Raw genomic sequence first — 20,560 nt, forward strand, 5'->3', positions numbered from 1 at the left:
CTGCTTATATTCTCTAGCTCACTTTCCCTGCTTCACTGACCAATTTTTACAAATTCCATTACACACTTTTGGTTGTCCTTTTAAACTGCAGTGCCCCCAAAAACCTGTCCAAAAGGTTTGGTACTTAACAAAAAAAAATCCAAGTTTCATAAAGTTATTTTTTAAGAGAAAACTTATACCAGTGTTTTAGTCAAAGTGAAATGTCACAACAATTAGTTCATATCTTAAAACCAGAAAAAGGTACACACTCGCTCTTGATTGCTATAAACATAAAATCCCCAACAAATTGAGTGGTGAGGATTTTAATGCACAGTGAGCCACGGTGTATTGCACAGACTGTATTTTGTGTTAGTTATTTAGTGTTGGGAATGAAGACTGAGATCCAATTCTCATGATTAGGCAAAAGTGTTACCCCTTGGCCAAATGTTATATTTGCAATAATGCTATACTAAATGAGCCATATGTAAATATGGCATTTAACCACTGAGAAGGTGATTACTATGAGCAGACTGGGAAAAAATGCAGAAAAAAACTTTGGGGGAAAAATGTATGACAGATTTTGACATAGAAATACATGTTAAAAAACCTATAAGACAGGGTAGAACATTTTAACTGACAATAGGTTTAGCAGTCAGCAAATATTCTTTCATTTTATCTTTTAAAATATTGCTGCTAAACTAATAAGCATTTCAGTACTGCAAACTTCCAAAATATGAGAGTTTTTCTATAGTACATTTAGAGTTCATTCTTCTATTTTTTTCACTCCTTGTAGGATTGTAACTTCTCTGGTAAGACAGTTCAAGAGTCTGGTGGCCACTGAAAAAATGTCTGACATCCACCGTATATTAAGCAAGTAGGGAGGTCTTTTCTGGCACAAACTGGCAGGTAGCTGGGTAGTGCTGTATTAATACACTGCAACCTACAAAGGGTTTCTTACACAACTGGAACACACAAATGTCTTTTATTGCCATTAGGAGCATCCCTGTAAGGGAAACTTCTGTGCCAAGGACCTAGGACATGGCAGTCCCAGCCATTTTTCTTATTCCACTAATGAGGCAGGATGCAAATCCTCCTCTCTCTCCCTCCCTCCTTCAGTATGGAAGGAGTAGGCACATCTCCCTCTCTCTCTGCTGTTTGGGGCTAACAGCTTCTTTTGTTTGGCCCCAGAGCACCCTGGCCAGGGCCATTAGGAGAAGGGAGTGCCAAGGCGCCAGTGTTCCGCTGGGCACCTGCGGCCAGTGTGGGGGATGTTTGGAAGCTTCAGGGGCACCCCGCAGCCAGGGTGGGGGTGCAGAGAAGCTTCTGGAATGCCTACAGTCAGATCTGATCAGCCAATATAAAAAACGGGACTCTTGTTGAGACTCCGCCCATTATCGCGGGTCTCTCGGAGCACGAGCACGATGCTGCCGCCGAGAGCCCTCCTCCCCGGGATGGAGACTCCGCTTGCCTTGCCACCACGGGTGTGAGTAAAACTTCTCGCAGGATTGCAAGTATATTTATACTTTCCGTGCACATATGGATGTGTAACTTTCTGTGCTCAATATGAGCATGTGTAAAATTAATCCTCGCATAATCGCGGGTGTATTTTTCTCCCGTGCTTCCACATAAGCACGTGTAACTTTCCGTACACATTTACACGCGTACTTTCTGTGCTTAATACAAGCACGTGGTACTTTCTGTGCACATTTGCATGTGTAACTTTCCATGCTCAATACGAGCACGTGTATAAATTATTTCCTCACACAATCGCGAGTGTATTTTCCTCCTGTGCTTCCACATAAGCACGTGTAATATTCTGTGCACATTTGCACGTGTAAGTAAATTTACCCTCGCAGAATCGCGAGTGTACACTTTCCATACTCACTACGAGTACGTGTATCTCTTTAAAAATAATCTCACACCGTGTTCAGGCAAGTGTGTACTCTTCCCGGACTCAGCAGTTCCGGCATTGTTTAGGTGAAGCCATGTGCATGCACTCTGTGGACCGCCTGTTGTATTAGTTGCTGCCCTTTAATAATTTTCCTCAACTGATATCCAAACCTGTATCTAAGTCACTTTTGGAGTACTAAAACCCTGTTTCTCACCGGTTTAATAAAAATTGTTTTGGGCCCTGTTGTCCCTTAAACTAGCCTTGGGGTGCCTCTGTGACAACTTCTCACAAACAGCATCATCTGTGTATGTTTGAAGTCTCATGGTTAGTCATCAGTGTAATTTTTTACTGATCTTCATGTTATTATTATGTTTTGATGGTCTTTAATACCTTTCCTTACAACCCCAACCATATGAGAAGAATGTGTCAGCTGCATTTACAGAGTTAACGTTTGCAAGATTCAACTTAGTTTACAAAATGAATGTTCTTCTCTCCATTCTGAAGAGCATAGGTTTTAACCTGCTCTGGACTGCTAGAGCACTTGTCACAGTCTTTAACACACTATAGAGTGAGGCTGCAGAGTAGCTTAGTAAGATGGGGGGATAAATTGCATCTTGGACATCAGCATAATGTTTGTTATGTTGTATTCCTTTTGGTTAAAGAGATTCATTTTTCTGATTTAGGAGATGAAAGCTTTCTGTCAGGAGGGATTTTTGGTATAGGAGCAGCCATTTCTGTTGTTCTCCAAAATGTTCTATATTTTTCCAAAGGATGAAAACATATAAGATATGCAGCTATATAAAAAGACTTGTTTATTAAGTACGTTAATATAATAGAACAAATTTAAATATAGATATTTAAATATATACATAAATATATGTGTTTAGGCAAATATATCTGTTAAAATTACATCTGTAGCCATTAAAGTAACCTCAATAAAAAGTTGATTGCATGATACCATCACTCATGCATGTTTGTTACCCAAGTCTTGCGATGGGAGGTTTTAGAAAACAAAAACTCTGCATATGTCACCTTATCTTCATAATTGAAGCCATCAAACAACATAAAAGGCCACTTAGTTTCAGCATGTGCTTGAGCTGGTATTTTTTTCAGAAATAGAACAGAAATGTTCTTCCACAAAGTAACCTTTTCCTTTGTCTTTTTGCTTGGCAAATGATGACCTAATCTTTGCTTTATACCTTCAGTAGTTGAAGAAGTAATGGCTTAGCATTAGTGTTTATGGTATGTATCAGATAAAAGTTTAATTATTTGTACTAGCATTGGTAGGCAGTAAATTTCTGATGTTGCTTATATGAAATCCATACTCTTGTAATCTCAACGGGAGTGTGCTGTGAAGGAGGATGATCTGAAAAAAAAAAAAAAAGGTAAACACTAGGTAAATTGGAAATGAAATTTCCCAAAATGTGTGTCATTCTGTGACTCTGTAAAAACCTCAATTTTGTAATACCCAGAAGGAATCATTAGGGTCAGATCTAAAAATCATACAGTCTTCTGTGTTAGCTGTACCACATGCTCAACTTAAAATGGCTTTGGTTTGCCTTCTGAAATAACTTTCTAAATTACTACAGATGGAAAACCAGTGCACTGTATCATGCTGTCTACAAGCCTTTGTCTGGAATAGCCTGTGTTCATCTGCAGCATAACTTCCAATAAAATATTTAGCCATATGGTATTGAAGGTAGACAGCATGTTCCAGCACTTTGTTGCATAGACAGACTCGTACGTGCTGTTTCCAAGAGGAAAAAAGCCCTTCATAATGTCATTAGAGCCTAAGAGACCTTTGCAGTCATTTAGCTTGTCAGAACAATATTTTTGTTTCAAAAGTCTCAACCACTGCCCAAGCAGGAGTTGAAAACATTGATTTGTAGCACAACTTGTTTGCTCTTTGTCTGTCACAGATGCTCATTTATTTTGACCTGGTTTAAATTTTCTTGAGCACATACAAACCAACCCATGTCTAAACAGAAATCACATACTCAGGTTAAATAGTTTAACTACTTTAATATAAAAGTTTATGCTACAGGGAAGAATTTGCCTATGTGCACACAGGCAGATTCAGCTATTCTTCTGCCCTGAGTTTTTCGGTAGTCACGTATTATTCATTAGAGTGTATCAATATTACCCACTTGGAGCCAGCTTCAGAGAGAAAAAAATTATGCAGAAATAGATTGGTGTTTTTGCTGATTTGCTTCGGTAAATCTTGAAGTCACTAGAATAATTTTCTCTGCTGTGGGTGGGTTTTTGTTAGATGGGGATTTGTTATTGAACTAGCCAGGCCCAAAGGAATTTCAGGGCCACCTTGGAATGCTGAAAACAGGACCTACTGGGGGCTGAGGCAGTTCTACAATAATGGGGCCTCAACATGACGTAAATCAACGAATCTATTGGCAGTGAGACTCCAGCGCGTAGACAGCTCGTGAACATAGATGACATCCAATTAGTGAATGCATGCTTGGAGCATGGAGGCGTGATCAGAGAATAGTTACATATATAAGGAGGCTTGTTTCTGTAATAAATGGCTTTATGTGATTCACATTGAGTCGGAATGCTGAGTCCTTTATTTGCTCCAACACTCTGCAAAAGATTCTCACTTTACAAATTAGTATTTACTATTTATATAGCAGCTCTGTCAGCATTCCAGCCATGCCAAAGCTCTGTCTTGCAAGCCACGGTGTGAGCCTACAAAAAGTATTATTTGCTTGAAAGCAGACAGATATTCAGTTTAAATAGAATATGACAAAGAAGGCTGATGAACCTTAGAGATGAAGAGCAATAAAGAAGGACAAAGTCAAGAGAAGTAGTTGTGTTGCTTCCACTGGCTTCCTAAGTAACCTAGCCTGCATTTCTTTGGTTTCTCATGTATATCAGGTTTATCTTTCTGTTGACATACTAATGGGTCAAACTGTTATAATTTCAATTTTAAGCACAATTATAGAAATTAGATTATAATTTATTTGTCATTCTGATTTTCTTGTACTTTCAAAATACAAGTGCTGAACTTCTAGTTTTCTTGTACTCCTGAAAAAAATCAGGGTAGTAGAATCATAGAATGATAGAATCATTTTGGTTGGAAGAGACCCTCAGGATCACTGAGTCCAACCATAACCTAACTCTAGCACTAAACCATGTGCCTAAGAACCTCATCTAAAAGCTTTTTAAACACTTCCAGGGATGGTGACTCCACCACTTCCCTGGGCAGCCTGTGTCAATGCCTGACAAGCCTTTCCATGAAGATGTTTTCTCCTGAAATCCCATCTAAACCTACCCTGGCACAACTTGAGGCCATTTCCTCTTGTCCTGTCACTTGCTACTTGGGAGAAGAGACCAACACCCTCCATGCTACAGCCTCCTTTCAGGTAGCTGTAGACAGTGATAAGGTCTCCCCTCAGCCTCCTTTTCTCCAGGCTGAACAGCCCCAGTTCCCTCAGCTGCTCCTCATCACACTGGTGCTCCAGACCCTTCAGCAGCTTCATTGCCCTTCTTGAACTCTCTCCCAGCACCTCAATGTCCTTCTTGTAGTGAGAGTCCCAAAACTAAACACAGGATTTGAGGTGCGGCCTCACCAGTGCAGAGTACAGTGGCACCATCACTTCTCTAGTCTTACTGGCCACACTATTCCTGATACAAGCCAGGATGCTGTTGGCCTTTTTGGCCACCTGGGCACACTGCTGGCTCATTTTCAGCCACTGTCAGTCAACACCCCCCAGATCCCTCTCTGCCAGGCAGCTTTCCAGCCACTCTTCCCTGAGCCTGTAGTGCTGTCTGGAGTTGTTGTGACCCACATGCAGAACCCATCAGTTGACCTTGTTGAACCTCATACAGCTGGCTTCAGCCCAACGATCCAGTTGGTCCAGATTCCTTTGTATGGCCTTCCTGCCCTCCAGCAGATCAACACTCCCACCCAATGTGTGCTTATGTGTCAGACTGGCAAGGAGCCTATTTTCTTAAATACACGTAGTGCACCGTAAAACCAAACTGCTTTGTTAGAGACTACGTTTTCCAGAGATTATCAAATCTTGTCCTATCTGAAAGAGTCCATTTGGACAGTATTTTGTTTCTTACTTTTCCCTACATTGACTATTAGTCCTTCTTCTATGGAAGTTAAACAGTTGGGCCTAGTCTTGTGAGAAAGGAATGTTTGTGTCTAAAGCATCATTTACTATACTATGGAAGCAGGAGGACAACTTGTGAAGATGCATATGCTTCTGTTTTCTTGTGTATCTGTTCGTGACAGTGCTCAACTATCGATGCCAGGCTAAAAGCATGTATTTTCTTCTAAATAGTCACTTAATGCATTCCTCAATGAGTTAAATTCAGAAGGTTGTTAGAAATGATTGATTGGTGATTGGTAGAAATTAGCTAATCCATAGTAATCATGTTCTGAAGAAAGTGACACATCTTTGCCATTATTTACACAACAAAAGCAAGAGACTTTGTGTGCCTAGACTTTTTAATAAAATAGGTCATTCCTGGGTAGTCTCTGTCTGTAGTGTGACTGCCAGTACAAATTGTATTAACTACACTTGAGTAAATTTTTGCATTTTTAAATACTGTAGGTTTACAAATCTAATTGCAGTTAACACTGGTCCTTTCTCAGAGCTGCACTTTCTTCCGTCAGCAGTTTGGCGTAGGAAATTTCACTTAAAAGGTTGCCTGACATTTCAAGGCACTAGCAAATCTTTCTGATTCCACCAAAAACCATGCCACAACAAAGGAAGAGTTCTTACACATAGGTAAAAACTTAGCTTGAAGAATCCCCCACAGCTAGGCAACAGATGGAGATCAGGGTGCTCATAATGACTGTGACATCTTTGGGTAACAAGCATATGGCGTTCCAACGGCTGTTGAGGAAGGGTTGGACACATTCATTTGGTAGCACAGTTTCGCTAGGAATAGTGTTGGCTTTGGTAACTTTCCAAGCTTGTGCCTTACTCTTCCAAGGAAAGAACATTTAGTTGGCTCACAGAATTAGTGTTCCTGAAGAAGTTTTCCATTCAGAAGGGCAAGGTTGGTATTTCCTTTGTTTGTAACATGAGATTGTAGCACTGTATGTGCTACACAGATAGTGGCTGTGAAATAGATCAGAAAATGTAACTTCTTTTTTAGTAAGAGAAAGTTACTCGACACTGCATGCTTCTGTAATTTATGTTGTTCTGGTATAAAACCAGAAAGTTTCATATGCAAGCGAAAAAATATGTTAAATATATGTTCTGTTAATTTTACTGCTGAAGAAAAAAAAAAGTGAGGAGTCAGTTTCCTGGCATACTGAGGCCTCAGATGTCTTTTCTGGAACAGCATGAGCTCAAAAGCATACCAAAGACAGCAGTGGAAGCATCGTTTACAGCACCTGTGATGAGAAGCTACAGAAAGTTGTCAGTTCTTCAACTTTGGTTTTACTCCTGCTAAACCTTCTGCAGATTTATGTTCCTTCCAGTCTGGAGGGAGTTCAGATGTGTTCTCTCACAATTTGCAGCATGATGTGGAAAGGTACTCTGCTTTCTCAGACTAATTTTGGGAAACCAATATATCATTAGCCAGCTCATTTTCATATAATGGGATAAATAAGTTCATATTATGCAAAAGAAATACCAGAGCCTGTGGTGAAAAAAAATAAGCCTGTCAAACATTGGTGTAAATTTAGTAGATGCTTTATTTTAATAGCGGCATCTGCTTTTCATTACAGCTAATGACTACAGTTGTCATCCACACCACTCCTACAACTCCACCTACAGCTGATTACTCTGAGACTTGCTGACTACCGGGAGCTGCTTCACTGTCCCTGGGTCTCTAACGCCGCTGTTAGTGTTTTCTTCCATCTGTTGCTGAATTTTGCCTACTCTCTCTAATAGTCCTGATTAGAGGTGGTAAGGAAATGCTTGCTCAATACAGTTATGCCAGAGCGTTCAAGAAATATGCAAATTATGGAAATGGATTTGGTCTACATCTTGCTTCTGTGTGGCCTGAGGGCATGGTTTCCACGGTGGTTAAAACACTGACTGTGTGTGCAATTAATAATGATTAGTCAGAAAGCAGAATTTGTACTGTAAAATGAGATTTTAACAGAGGGAGTTCCAAGAGAGAAATACATCCACTGGTGTCTCCTCCAAGTCAATTTGCTATAAAAGCTGGTTAAATTCTTACCAATTCAACCATCTTGGTGAACAAGAATATTCTGAATTAGAATGGAAAAATAGGTAAGGAAAAAAGTAATATTCTGTAGTATTTACCTCGTTGCCGGCCTCCCAGCTTTGCCTTGCTTCTTTAATAAAAATAACAATATGCTCTGAAATTTTTCTCCCTTTTCTTCTCAAATAGGGCAATCTGAGTAAGGCACTCCTTTCTATAGGGTGTCTGATAATTATGAGCCCCTGTGATAGCACATTTCAGTCCCAGGAAAAAAGATTGCCTTTGCTACAAGTCATAAGGTTTTAAGTTTCTCTTTGAACCAGAGCATTATTTCCCATTCTTAAAACTGCTGGTGCATATGTACTTGTATTTACTAAGCTGTGAATGACAGTATTCCCAACATAGATTGCCGTGATTAACTTGAAGCATTTCTAAAAACACAGCAGTGTAGAACACTCTTCTTTAATACTACTCCTATTTTGAAATACAAAACATACCTTTGATAATGTTAATTTTCATTTGGAAATAGTGAACAGCTGTCATACTCTGCTGATCTCACCTCCTGTATCGTATGTCAGGAAAAATATTTCAACTCAAGAAGTAAAGAACAGAAGTGTAAGTCATTGTGTTTGACAAAATTGTTTATCTTAATGGAAACTGGTATAGATGGTGATGTTTCAGTCTCTCGTAACAGTAACTTGAACCTTGGAAATGCACATTGCCTTTGATGGAGAAAAAAGGCTCAAAACCAAACTCTTCCATGCCAAGATGTGCTTCTTGATGACATCAAAAGGGAGCCAGCAGAGCAACTTGTGTCCTTGCTTTTGAGAACCAACATAGTTTCTGAATACAGATATTCATATAGACTAGCCTCTGCCAGGCAAGATACGAGTAAAATGTCTTTCCAAGAATCGGAACAAATGCAGCCAATTTACATACCAGAGGCTTCAATGCAGTGAAAGTTACTGGTTTTACCACCAAAATACTCCTTGCTTAAAGTATCTGTCTGTGATGTCTGTTCCTTTTCATCTTGTACCTTTTAGCCATTGATTAAACTTGGAAGTACAATTCTAGTAGGCATTTCTAAAAAAATTCTGTCACTTTTACATTGACTCATATATCTGGCATTAGAACAATATGTAGCATTATTTCTTAATGTGAATAAGAGAAAAGATAAAAAATTACCAGTTCACAGGCTTTTTCTGTAGAGCAGAGATTTATTTTTCCCCACTTAAAATAAAAGGTGAAAGTAAACAGGTTGCTTTGCAACTGTATACTATAAGCTTTTCTGTATGTGACAAGTGCATTATATCTGAAATAACAGGTTGATATGTTCTGTAGGAAAACAGTGGATTGCCAGTATAAAATGTGAAGTTCAGAGACAGCCGTAAGTCTGACACTTGGATTTCTCTTCTGAACACCCACATGCGAACTGTACAAACAGACTGCAGTCATTAGGGACATGATTACGTGAGATGTGCTGCTGCTGTAGGTGGGAAGGAGCTCAAGCCAACTTTTCACAGTGCCTTTAGCTGGCCTTGGTGATAGTTACCCCAAGAGGTTATTACACGATGTCCCTATGAACATACACCTACCCTGAGCTGTGTATTCCTCCTGTTTCTTGTCTGCACGAGGGAGCTGTTTTTGCCAAGAAGATATTTCTGGGAAGATCATTCTTGCTCCTCCCTCCTTTGCTCTTGGTGGTGTGGTCCTGCCTTTCTTCCCTGGTGCTCATCTGGGACTGCTCAATCAGTTTAACTAGTTAATCAACAGAAGGTAACTTCTGGTACTTGCTTTTGTGATAATCTCAGGTTTTAGAATGTTGGATCAACTCATGGAAGGGCAGAGAGCACTGGAACTGGCACAGGTCAGAGTAGTAAGAGTGGAGTTTCCCATGTGGCAGTGGTGGACCATTGTCTTCATTGCTGTTTCTTAAAGTCCAGCTGTGAATTCTCCAACTCCCACTGAAGCTCAGGTATTTTTAGAGCCTTATAAAAGGATTAGGCCTTCTGAAGCTTAGTCCTTCGAACAGGAGGCATATGCAAACATATTTACTCATTGTTGTAGTTAATTTGTATTGATGAAGTTGTTTCTACAGGCAGTATAAACCGTAAGAGAAAACCCTTCTCTGGCCTACCTTGTTCAGCTTACGTGAAGTACACATCAAGACATCTTAATTAGCAAATATACTTGGTGTTTGAATGTGAGGAAGATGTCCATGCTCCCATTCTAGTCTGAAGCCTTAATCAGCTTACCTAAAGGAGAAACCCATATCTGGTCAGCGAAGAAGATCTTGAGGCTACTAAGTATAATGGTAACTGAGACCTTCCTGACACAAAGATGTTTACATTCCTGGAACTATTTTCTTGCATGGGGGATCAATTCAGCTGCCAAACGTGGGTATCTACCATCACTCAGGCTTTTAAGGAAGAGAATCTACCCAAGATCTGTGCCGTTCTGGACCCACACCTGGTAGCCTGATTACATACCTTAAATGGCACTGTAGGTCTGTGTAGGGGAACTGAATCACACTCTGATTCCCTTGGGAGGAAAACGTGTACCCTTGTCTAGTTGGATTCCCCCAACAGCTCTCTCCCTACTTTTAGAAAGAGAAGAGAGGCAGCGGTACATTACTAAGTTATACACTGGGAGGCGTTCAAGTTACAGTATTTTCCACAGAGACAGACTATCTGACATTTCTGTTTTCATATACTGCTAGGTTTTAACTATCACTACAAGTAACTATTGAGCTTTTTTAGAATATCTGATTTGTGGATTCAAGTGTAGGTGTAAATCTTGAACTAGTGCAGCTTATTTACTTGAAAACACAGGCTGTTCAAGCCAAAGGTAAACTGGGCTGCTAAATTAGTAACATATCTTGGCCACTTCTGAGTACACCATGTCCTATCTCCATCTATAAATTTAGGTCTGCGCTTCTATTTTTTGACTGTATACATATCAATCAGTGAAAACACTGATCTCATTAGGCATTGCTTCTATTCTAAGGAAATCTGCATTCTACATTATTCAATGAGAAATACTTCATTTTTCCTAATAAAATCTATATTTTCCATTAAAAATGAATCTGCAATAAAACACATTGTGTCAGGACAGATCAAAGACAATACATTTATTAAACTTCAAGAAAAACAAACAAAACACTGACATGAAGTTAAATAGAAACTGAAAGACACATCTTCTGACCAGCGTATAATGGCTTGTGTGACCAGTAAAGTACCAAAATGACATTCTGAGTTTGATTGAGGTATTTAACTATTTTTGGCAATAGAAACAGAGTAAGAAACTTGTTCCAAACACACACATAGGCATTAGTGTCTATCATCTATGAAATTTTATATGAAACTAAATCATGTAGCTGTTAGAAAAATATAGCAGCAAATTAGCAGAATATCTAATGCACATTTACCATAAAGTACATCCTAAACTTAAAAATCCCACCCAATAGCTGGGCCCAGTCCTGTACCCCTTGGTCACATAGAGAGCATCAGTGAGTTCAGTGGGAGACACCATGAGCAAGACCTGCATTCACCGTGGTTCACACACCTCTGTTCAGGTTACAGAAATGAAATTAGTGTCTCTATTTGCTTTCAAAGAAGAAACCTGCTATGGTGAAACCATGGCCTAGGAAGGTAACTTCTGAAGCAAAGCTCACTGCAAAGCTCCGTCAAGTTCTTAACATACGTAACAACAAAGAGAGCTTCCCCACTGAGTTTCGGTTTTCTCTCCTTTCCTTCTGAAAGTCTGCCTAATGTGGTCAGAAAGAGATGCTGTTAGGCTGCAAAAGCGAAAACCACTTTTGAACAATACTGTATTCAATTCCCTTGTTCCCCTTAAGTATTTTAATCCTGTTGTATCTTTAAAAGTGAACTGCTGGCTAACTCCTGAAGTCCTTATTTTTTTAATCAAGACTTTATGTGATGTGAACTAATAAATGTAGTGATACCTTTGGCCATAGGAGGGCTTCAGAAGTTGGTCAAATGTGAAGAGATTATGCTGCTAAGTCACCAGAGCTTAAGTCACGTGTTCTCAAAAATTTTCTGTGAAAGTATAGTTGCACACAGTGTAGCACTGTGGTCAACAAAATTTTGCTTATAAAAAACTATATTATTAGAAGTAACCAGAATCTGATGAAGAACAGAATAATTTGCCAAAATATTTTGTATACTTTAAAGTTTTCTACAAAACTTTAAATTGAATGTATATTTCTATATCAATTACCGTAAGAAAGTATAGAATCAGTTACTTTAAGTTTCTATAATATTTCAAAATTTCTCTACAGGTTTCTTTGGAGGTATAAAATGGCTCTGTAAAAATCTATTTTCTCTTTTTGCTGCAAACAAGACTTTTAAAAACCCGAAAACTCCTTTTTTAGATTGCAGCAATTATGTTCCTTAGATGGGTCATCATAATTTACTACAGTGTGTAGTATAATAGAAAACCTTTATGTTTTTATGACTAAAATATTAAAATATATTCTATTAATTTATAAAAATCAAAATAGATGTGTTATTTATTCAAGTTACCTTTTTTCACCTATACGTTCAGTTCCCAATTACTGATATAAAGATGTCTGCCAACAGCACAGTTTTTACTAAATTCTTAGACTTTAAACCACCTGATTTTTAGCTTTATCAAAATGCATGATTTACTGTACGTTAAACATAGTCATTTCAATCTTTAGTATCACAAAAATCAACACCCACAAGACAGTCACTGCTAGTAAAACATTCTCAAGACAAATTCATAGATAATATTTACAGAACACAATAGGAATATTTTGATGAATATTTCATGTTGCAACATTTCAGATAAAATTATAAGACCCACAAGAAACTTTTAGACTTCATTTTGGTTTCAGCATACAAGCCCGAGCTGACTCTGCTGTGAAATACTACACATACCTAGTCAAAGAAGAGCTATGGCATAATTTTGTTCAGCTGGTCTGTGCTCACGTAGCCACAAGACATGTTGAATTCCTTGTCAGGCACAGGCAGTGCAGTTGCGTTGAGCACAAGGCCTTGTGGAGAGTGGACGATATGAATAGATGTGTAGTCTGGGACAGGCACCTCTGGACTTGGGGTTTCTGCTGTTGAAGCTCCAAGACTGATGCCAGTAGTGGTAAGGCTTTCTGTGGTGAAGTAAGTGTCCTCGTTACAGATTTGCTCCTGAACACGTGGCTCATCCTCTTCATGGGAAATCACAGCAATACATTTTTTCACATCTGCCTCACAGAAGTAGGCATTGTCCAGGGTGAAGTTTTGTTCTGTGCAGCCTTCACACCGTGCTCTCACCACCTTGGATTTCTGCCCTGGTGAAAGCACAACACTGCCTGCTGGAGTAATATCACTCACTTGCGCGTAAAAGTCAGTATTTGTAAATGAATTCTGGTTACTCAGCTGGGTATGGGCTGGTGGACTAGCTGTGTCAATGCTGCCTGCAAAAGGTGGCCATGGCTGGCTATTTTCGGGTCGAGTACTCATACGCGGCAGTTGGGTGTCTGTGTTGGCAAGGCTTGGAAGTGACTCATCATTATCTTTTCTACCAAGGCACAAGAGATCCTCTTCTTTTTCAGTTACCTTTTTGAACTGATCAATATCAGAGATGGCATCACATGTGTCGCTTGCACTGAAGTCTGTCTCTGGAATATCTGGTTCACAGCAACTGGCACGTCCAGAATCATCATCCTTCGCTCCCAAGCAACTGTGTGATTTCAGATGGTCTTCACTCAGGAGCCTGTCAGTATCTGAGACTCTGTTCTTTTCATCGGGGTCTTCTATGTCCAATTCAATAAACTCGACCCATAAGTCGTCATTGTACAGCTGTGTCTTGTAGTTGTCATGACTGGCTAAGATGGAGTTAACTTCATCTAGCTTTCCTTTCTATAAAGCAAGAAAAAATGAATGTTATAAAGGAAATAATAAAAATGCTTGTGCTTTTTATGATGCTAGCTTAGGGAAAGGTAAGTGTAGCTGATGTAATAATTGCAAGGTTTTTAAACTTATTTTATGAAAACTAATTCTGTGGCAAGTCCCTGCATGTCATAAATTTTTCCTACAAAATTTTTCTGTCTGGGACAACAATTATCACCTGCTACTACTACGGTGATTTCCACTGTAGATTTTAGAACACAATATTACCTTCAAGAGATCTGGGTCAATCCCTTTAATCTTTGGAACTGGCACAGGAGGAAAAATCAGCATTTTTAACCTGGAAAAGAAAAGATGACTTTTAACTGACTGTGGTCCTTTTTGAGAAAGTTAGAAAGAAGAGAGCATTACATTGCATTTATACTTAATTACTTTAAAAATTAAATGCTTGAAGATTAAATTTCAAATAATCCTAAGGAAAAGAATGATTGTTTTCTCCTGTCGCAAATAAAAACCCAAGTTCTCTGCAGACTTCTTTGTTGCAATTACATACATTTATGTGGGAATCCATTTTGGAATCTGGTCTTTGATAATTTAATGCTGTATATAGAGAGAGTAAATTCCTAGAGTTCTGTCATTAGTTTCCCTATTTTTGTAACTTTCAAAGGAACCTGACACCAGCCTCAGTTTGCAGAGTAACTTTCCCGAATTTTTTTTTTTTTTTTGGGGGGGAGACAGAGTAGTCTTGCATAAGCTCAATAAATTTAAATATGGGAACAGAAGAAAGGAACTCGTGTAAAGAGTGAATTACTATAAAACTAAAATAAAACAGAAACACAACTCCAAAAATTTAGGCTAGTGTTTTGTCATCTCTATGACACTTCAGTTTTCTGTATGATTAACATAACGAGTAATACATAATAATGACAGGGTTTTACCCTTGTGGAGAAAGGCATAGTAACTTGCTTATGTGTGTATATAATATAGAAATACATATTATTCTGATCCTTCATAAAGTGAATTTCTAATTCTTTGGGAGGACAAAAAAAATGAAAACCCAAATGTAGTTCCCAAAAGGAAAAGTCAACATTCCCTTTATACTGGGATACTTGCCTATTTTAGAAAGTAAGTTGTGGGAATGGTAGATTGAAATCCAAATATTAGTTTTGCTGCATTGTTAGTGACCTTGGTGAAGTCCAGGGAGGATCAGAGGAGCCTTAAGGAGTGCTAGAGAAAAATTTAGGCACCTTCTGAACTATGGCAGGCCCAAATTCCCCAGCTGTTTTTGTTTTTGGCAGCCCCTCAAAGTTCTGCCAAGCAAGTCTCAATGAGAGCCACAAATCCAATGATTTTCCACCTCATCCCTGGAGGGGCTGTATTAGCTGTGCACTGGCTTGGGTTCTCAGGGTACCAGTTTAAGACTTGCACTTACAGTTGAATCCACAAGTCAGTTGTTCTGACAGGACTGGGCACTTCTTCTAACCACACAGACAAAGAGTTTTACTGCTTGCTGCCTGGAGAAATCATTCAGGAGGGAGACATACTCTGCTCCTTTGTTAGTCTTGCATAATTCAAGCCTGCATCTCCCAGCTCTAAAAGAGCACGCCCTAACCCTGCGGCATCTGTCCTAGAAAGCCTGGTTCAGATCTTGTGAGATCAGAACTCAGAAAATACGAATTGGTATCTTTTCAGAGGAGGAAACTGAGCCTGTATGTTTTGCATGATGGGAAATCTGTGCAGCCTGCTCCTCTGCAGAACACACTGCCACTCCTACCGCCATGTCCACCAGTTTGAAGGAAAGGGTGCAGGCCCACAGGTCCAGAAGAACTTTCCAGATGAAGGGTCCTCAGTGGAGAAAAGCCTCCTCCAGCAGTCATGAAAGATATTAATAAGCTCTAATCAGAGACACACTCCAGCCCTCAGGATCTTTGGTGACCAAGGCACTGCTTGCTCAGTGTGCTGGCCTTAGTGAGCTCCTGGTCCCACGTGCAAGCTGTTCTGGCCCCCCTTCCTGACTCCTCAGGCTTTTGTCATGCATTGTATCAGGAGTCTTGCTTTTAACTCTGGGACTGGGATGCTACTGCAGGGAATGGCTGCCTGAAATTAAGCTCTGCCAAAGCATAGTGCTGCTTGCCTATATCTTTTTTTTTTTTCAGAGCTGCTCCAGCTGCACCGTACTGTTTTCATTTCAGTTATTTGTCTTTATGCTGGTATGTGCAAAACACCTCAGTGTTCATTTTCAAAGTGTACATACAAGACTACTGACAATGTGCATGTGTGCACTGGGACTTGACCATGGTGGACAGTACTAGTGTGACATACAAGCTGAATTATTCTGCCAAAACCTATTCCTGAACGCACATACTAGGGGATGAATTTACTTTGGGACCATTTTGTCATTTTTATATATGTGTCATTGTTTAATTTTTATAAATGACACAGTTTCGTAAATTTTTGTAAATGATGCAATCCTGTGCTTTGTTTTATTTTATTCCTGTTATTTATAGGAGCTTCAGCCTATCCACAGAGACCAAATATTCCCCTATGACTCAAGATCTTTCCCTTGGCTCAATGAAGAAATAGTCAGAGATTTGTGGAATAGTCCAAGAAAAAAAACCAAATATACAGGTATATGTTTGTACAAAACTTTTAAACAGTATGTGGGTAAAAATAGTATTTACAAAATTTGAATGGACTAAAAAAAGTCCCCTTCAAAGCGTAGGTCCATCAACCATGTAAATACTGTAGAATAAAATGTTCTGCAGTCCAAAAGGAAGAGGAGCTGTCAACATAATCAGATTCCCAATGCTGAAGACACAGTGTGTACATACGCTAGCATCCATGTAGCTTATGAGAATGGACAACGGTCCTCAAAATAGTTTCTAGTCCCCCAGATTTGAAGCACCCAATTTTTTAAGCTACAAGTACATAAAATCTGACAAATAAAAACTCTCTACCTTGATTGTTTAGACAGCAGGATTAAGATGACTGTTACGGCCAGACCACATGCTCCGAAGATAACAACTAAGAACCATGGAAACTCAATTTCTGGAACAACAGAAAAAAAACCAACAACATGTTAGCGGGAGTCTGCACTGCTGTTACATCTTTAATTTAAACCTTCTCTTCTACTACCTGAGGGTTCCAAAGTGGCAGAAACTGACAGGAGAATTTTTGGTTACTTAAAAGTGAAAGTTCTGTGTTAAGCCGAAATAAAAATTCCCTTTTGGTCTCAACAGTTTCCATACTGCATTTCTTAGTCCACTGCAATTTCTTGCAAAAAAAGACCGAGTTTTAAAATATGATCAAGATCTCAGTACAACAATATATGTAGCAAAAGCAGCCATGAGGAACATTCTCCCTGCTTGGAACATGCTACCAGTAGTCCTGACGGCATGTGATGCCACAGATCATGTTACTGCTTTTTCGCCCAAGCTGAGAGAACATTATTAATAGCATACTAAATCATAGGCAAACCATTATTCTCTCACAGAAACTAAAATATACTGGTGTCAAAATCATACTACTTCTCTTTCTAAAGGCCAAACATCAATTATGTTGTGAACTGTCAACTGGGAAAAAAATTGTCCCTTTTATTTACCTTACAGGTGACTACAAAGAATTTAGGTCACTGAGTTTGGTAGGAATGAAGAACAATGCTTATAAATGAAATGTTTTATCTTTTAAATACTGGTAATTCCATTATACTTAAGCTGCCAATGTGGAACACAAAGTATAGAGAAATTTATTCTGGATGTAGTCTTCCCACTTTCTTCCCACTTTCAAGCTTTCCATCATTCACTCATATTTTGGGCCAAGGAATACTGGACAGAAAGCTTTAGAATTGTATACATCAACATAAACATCCATCCTTTTAAGGACAAAAGAAAGACAAACCAACAAACAAAACCATAAAGTTCAGGTACCAGTTTTAACCCTGTGCTCTCAGCTTAGATTTTGACTGGACTTGTTTTCAGGCATGAGTAAAGTTCTATCTGGATACGTATGTTTTAGACAGGTCCCTAGTTCCATGGAGAACCAGTAAGTCCTTGTGATGTCAGTGAGACCTGTTACTGTCCAGCTGCTTCAAAAATTTAGAATATTGCATTTGAATTTAACTACTTTGCATTTTTAATACGTGGAAAATTTAAATTTTAATTCTGTGTTCCTAAAGGTGATACACGAAACAAGCAAGAATAAATTCTCAAATCAAATCAGATCACTGGTGCTGTGTGAGATTTATGGATATGGAGCAACTTGCAGAATCTGGGTTATAGTGACTGAAGAAAACTGCTTGTAGGATGGCCTTCAATTTTCACAGTATTTTAATTTTGTTCATGTAAACCTTGGCAACTTAATGCAGCTGGGATTAGTAAAATAATGCCACACGTCCAGAGCATTAGCTGTTCAAAAAAATTAGGTATTAAAGCTAGTAATACAAAGAGTTAAAAAGGAGAATCTAGGAAAATTTTAAAAGATAAAAGAGTTATGGGTGGTTTTATTTAACACTTTCATTAATAACCTGGCAAATGAAGTATGGTGGTAGAAAAAATGTGGTGCTGCATCTGTTTCTTCTTCTGTTTTTAATAGCACTTTAAAAAAAAGTACAAGACAGAAGTAAGAATCAGAAAAACACTCACTGTCCTTGATAGTATCAGGCAGATCAGAAAAGCACATAATTCTGATAACAAACTTAGCAAGCACAATAACACTTAAATAGAAGTGGCAATTCTTCCCTTCATTCTTGCAGTGCTCATTTTAGATGATGAAGTATGAGATTTAACTTACTTTACGCTGTATAAGGTGTGCAACAGAAGTTATTTCTGATTCTTTAAGCTATCCGTATTTTTGCTCGCTGATGAGCTGTGAAACCGTCTTACTGAGTTTACTTCTAACTTGTCTATAAAACTTGTACACTCTCAGTCTCACCAAATGATTTTCATGTAGTAGGCTGAATTATCAATCTATTCAAGCATACAACATCAAGGGTACAAAGAAAAAAAAATCACAGAAAAGACAACGAGCATGGTTATGAAAACACTTAGCTTCACTTTGTTTATTTACCTTCAGCACAATGAACAAATTCAATGCCCGCTTGAGAAAAAGATACATAAAGGATTTCACTGAACTCCCCAAATTTTTCAGAGGTACGTTGTCTTGATCGGACTCGTATCTCATAATCTCTTCCTATCTTCAGAGAGTACAGTGGAACCATTGTTGAGAGCCTGGGTTCTAACTGTAAAGACAGAAGAACTGTGATTTATTTGTTTTGAGTTGTACTGGCAATTTTACACTGATTCTTGCTTTCAGAAATAAAGCATTTGAAGGCATTTTTCCTACTTGGAACTGTAAGGATACCATAAGAATAGTTCAGGGAAAATTCACACCATTCATGTTCAACTTACTAGCCACTGGGTTTTACTGTGATTCAGACCAAAAGCAGAGAATCCAAGCTCTCTGTAAATACAGTCTGTGAAGAAAGGCAGCTGTCCCCAGTTACATGCCACAAGTAGGTGGTGTGGACATCTCCCACTGATCTTACCAACTTGTAGAACACTTTTGCTGTTAAAACACAACATTACTGACCTCACAATGCCAAAACCCTTGCTAAAATAACATGTGAGTCATAAAAACAGTGCAATCTCCACTACAGAATTAATTTTAAGAAGAAAAATGATTTTAAGGCCTGCTAACCAGATCAATTGCATCTTAAAAATGTATTTATTTGGGGAACACTGCACAGCTCCCAAAATCTTCAACTACATCTACAATGTGATAATGAAGACTCTGGGAGAGCTGGCATCAGATTGTCAGTCTTGAAACTTTTATATTAACTCCAAAATACTCAGATATCGACACATACCAAACTACGTCGGAAGACACATTAGAGGTCTCAATATGTTAAATCTCTCTCTTCTTCTATTACTCCTCTTAGAATATGTATTTTAGTTCCAACAGCCAAACGGAAGTATATAAAAATAAGGAAAATGTGCTCAAAATAGAAATCCAAGTGGCAGGTGTTATATACTGCTTTTACTTCAGAATCAAGGATGATACTGGCTAAGCCCATTATGGGCTAAGAATTAAAACACCTGGAGAACAGCAGGGATTTAAAGGAACCTTTAACAATACAATCTTATAAGTACCGTAGCTGCATAATGTAAACTTGAGACACAATCTGTTGGTAGCCACAACCTGTGGAGTTCTCTGATCCCTAGTGGCTCCATACTCAAGTGTTCTGAGAACCAAACAGTCAGATTTTGGAGGAGGCAGTGATCCCAGATAGATTGTTTTTCTCTTCTACTGGATAAGCACAAGATTGTGGACAACCATTGCTCTACACCACAAAGGTTTTTAACATGTGAAGACTATTGAGTTGGAAAGCGCTGGCAAGGGAATACAATATAGATTAGTCCAGGCTACTCATTTTGTGCTGTGAAGATAGAAAGAAAGAGTACACTAAAGTTTTACAGGTAGTTTTTTGTTTTTGTTTTGTTTTGTTTTGTTTTGTTTTTGTTTTTCCTCTGAGACAATGAGTAGAAATTCTTAAGGATGCTGCACCACACAAAATTGTATGTACCCAAATGATGGTGGCACTTGGAAAACGCAGTATGGAAGCTAAATTAGATCCCTGAAAAATATGAGGTAAAATTAC

At 38.7% G+C, this 20,560-nt stretch overlaps 1 protein-coding gene across 5 annotated transcripts in view; it reads right to left on the minus strand.

The window, feature by feature from the left end:
• Positions 1–11,132: 11,132 nt before the first annotated feature.
• The window catches only part of GHR (growth hormone receptor), a 127,007-nt gene continuing 117,579 nt past the window's right edge, over positions 11,133–20,560 (minus strand). For all 5 annotated transcript variants that reach the window (XM_065860704.2, XM_065860706.2, XM_065860703.2 and 2 more), the window contains 4 exons: positions 18,970–19,141; positions 16,863–16,953; positions 14,176–14,245; positions 11,133–13,917 (listed from right to left, as the gene is read on the minus strand). In XM_065860704.2, the coding sequence (XP_065716776.1) occupies positions 12,955–13,917; positions 14,176–14,245; positions 16,863–16,953; positions 18,970–19,141 (1,296 nt within the window). In that variant the 3' untranslated portion in view covers positions 11,133–12,954. The remainder of the gene's footprint in view (positions 13,918–14,175; positions 14,246–16,862; positions 16,954–18,969; positions 19,142–20,560) is intronic.

The sequence above is a fragment of the Patagioenas fasciata genome, chromosome Z (genome assembly GCF_037038585.1).
Source record: "Patagioenas fasciata isolate bPatFas1 chromosome Z, bPatFas1.hap1, whole genome shotgun sequence".
Taxonomy (NCBI): Eukaryota; Metazoa; Chordata; class Aves; order Columbiformes; family Columbidae; genus Patagioenas; species Patagioenas fasciata.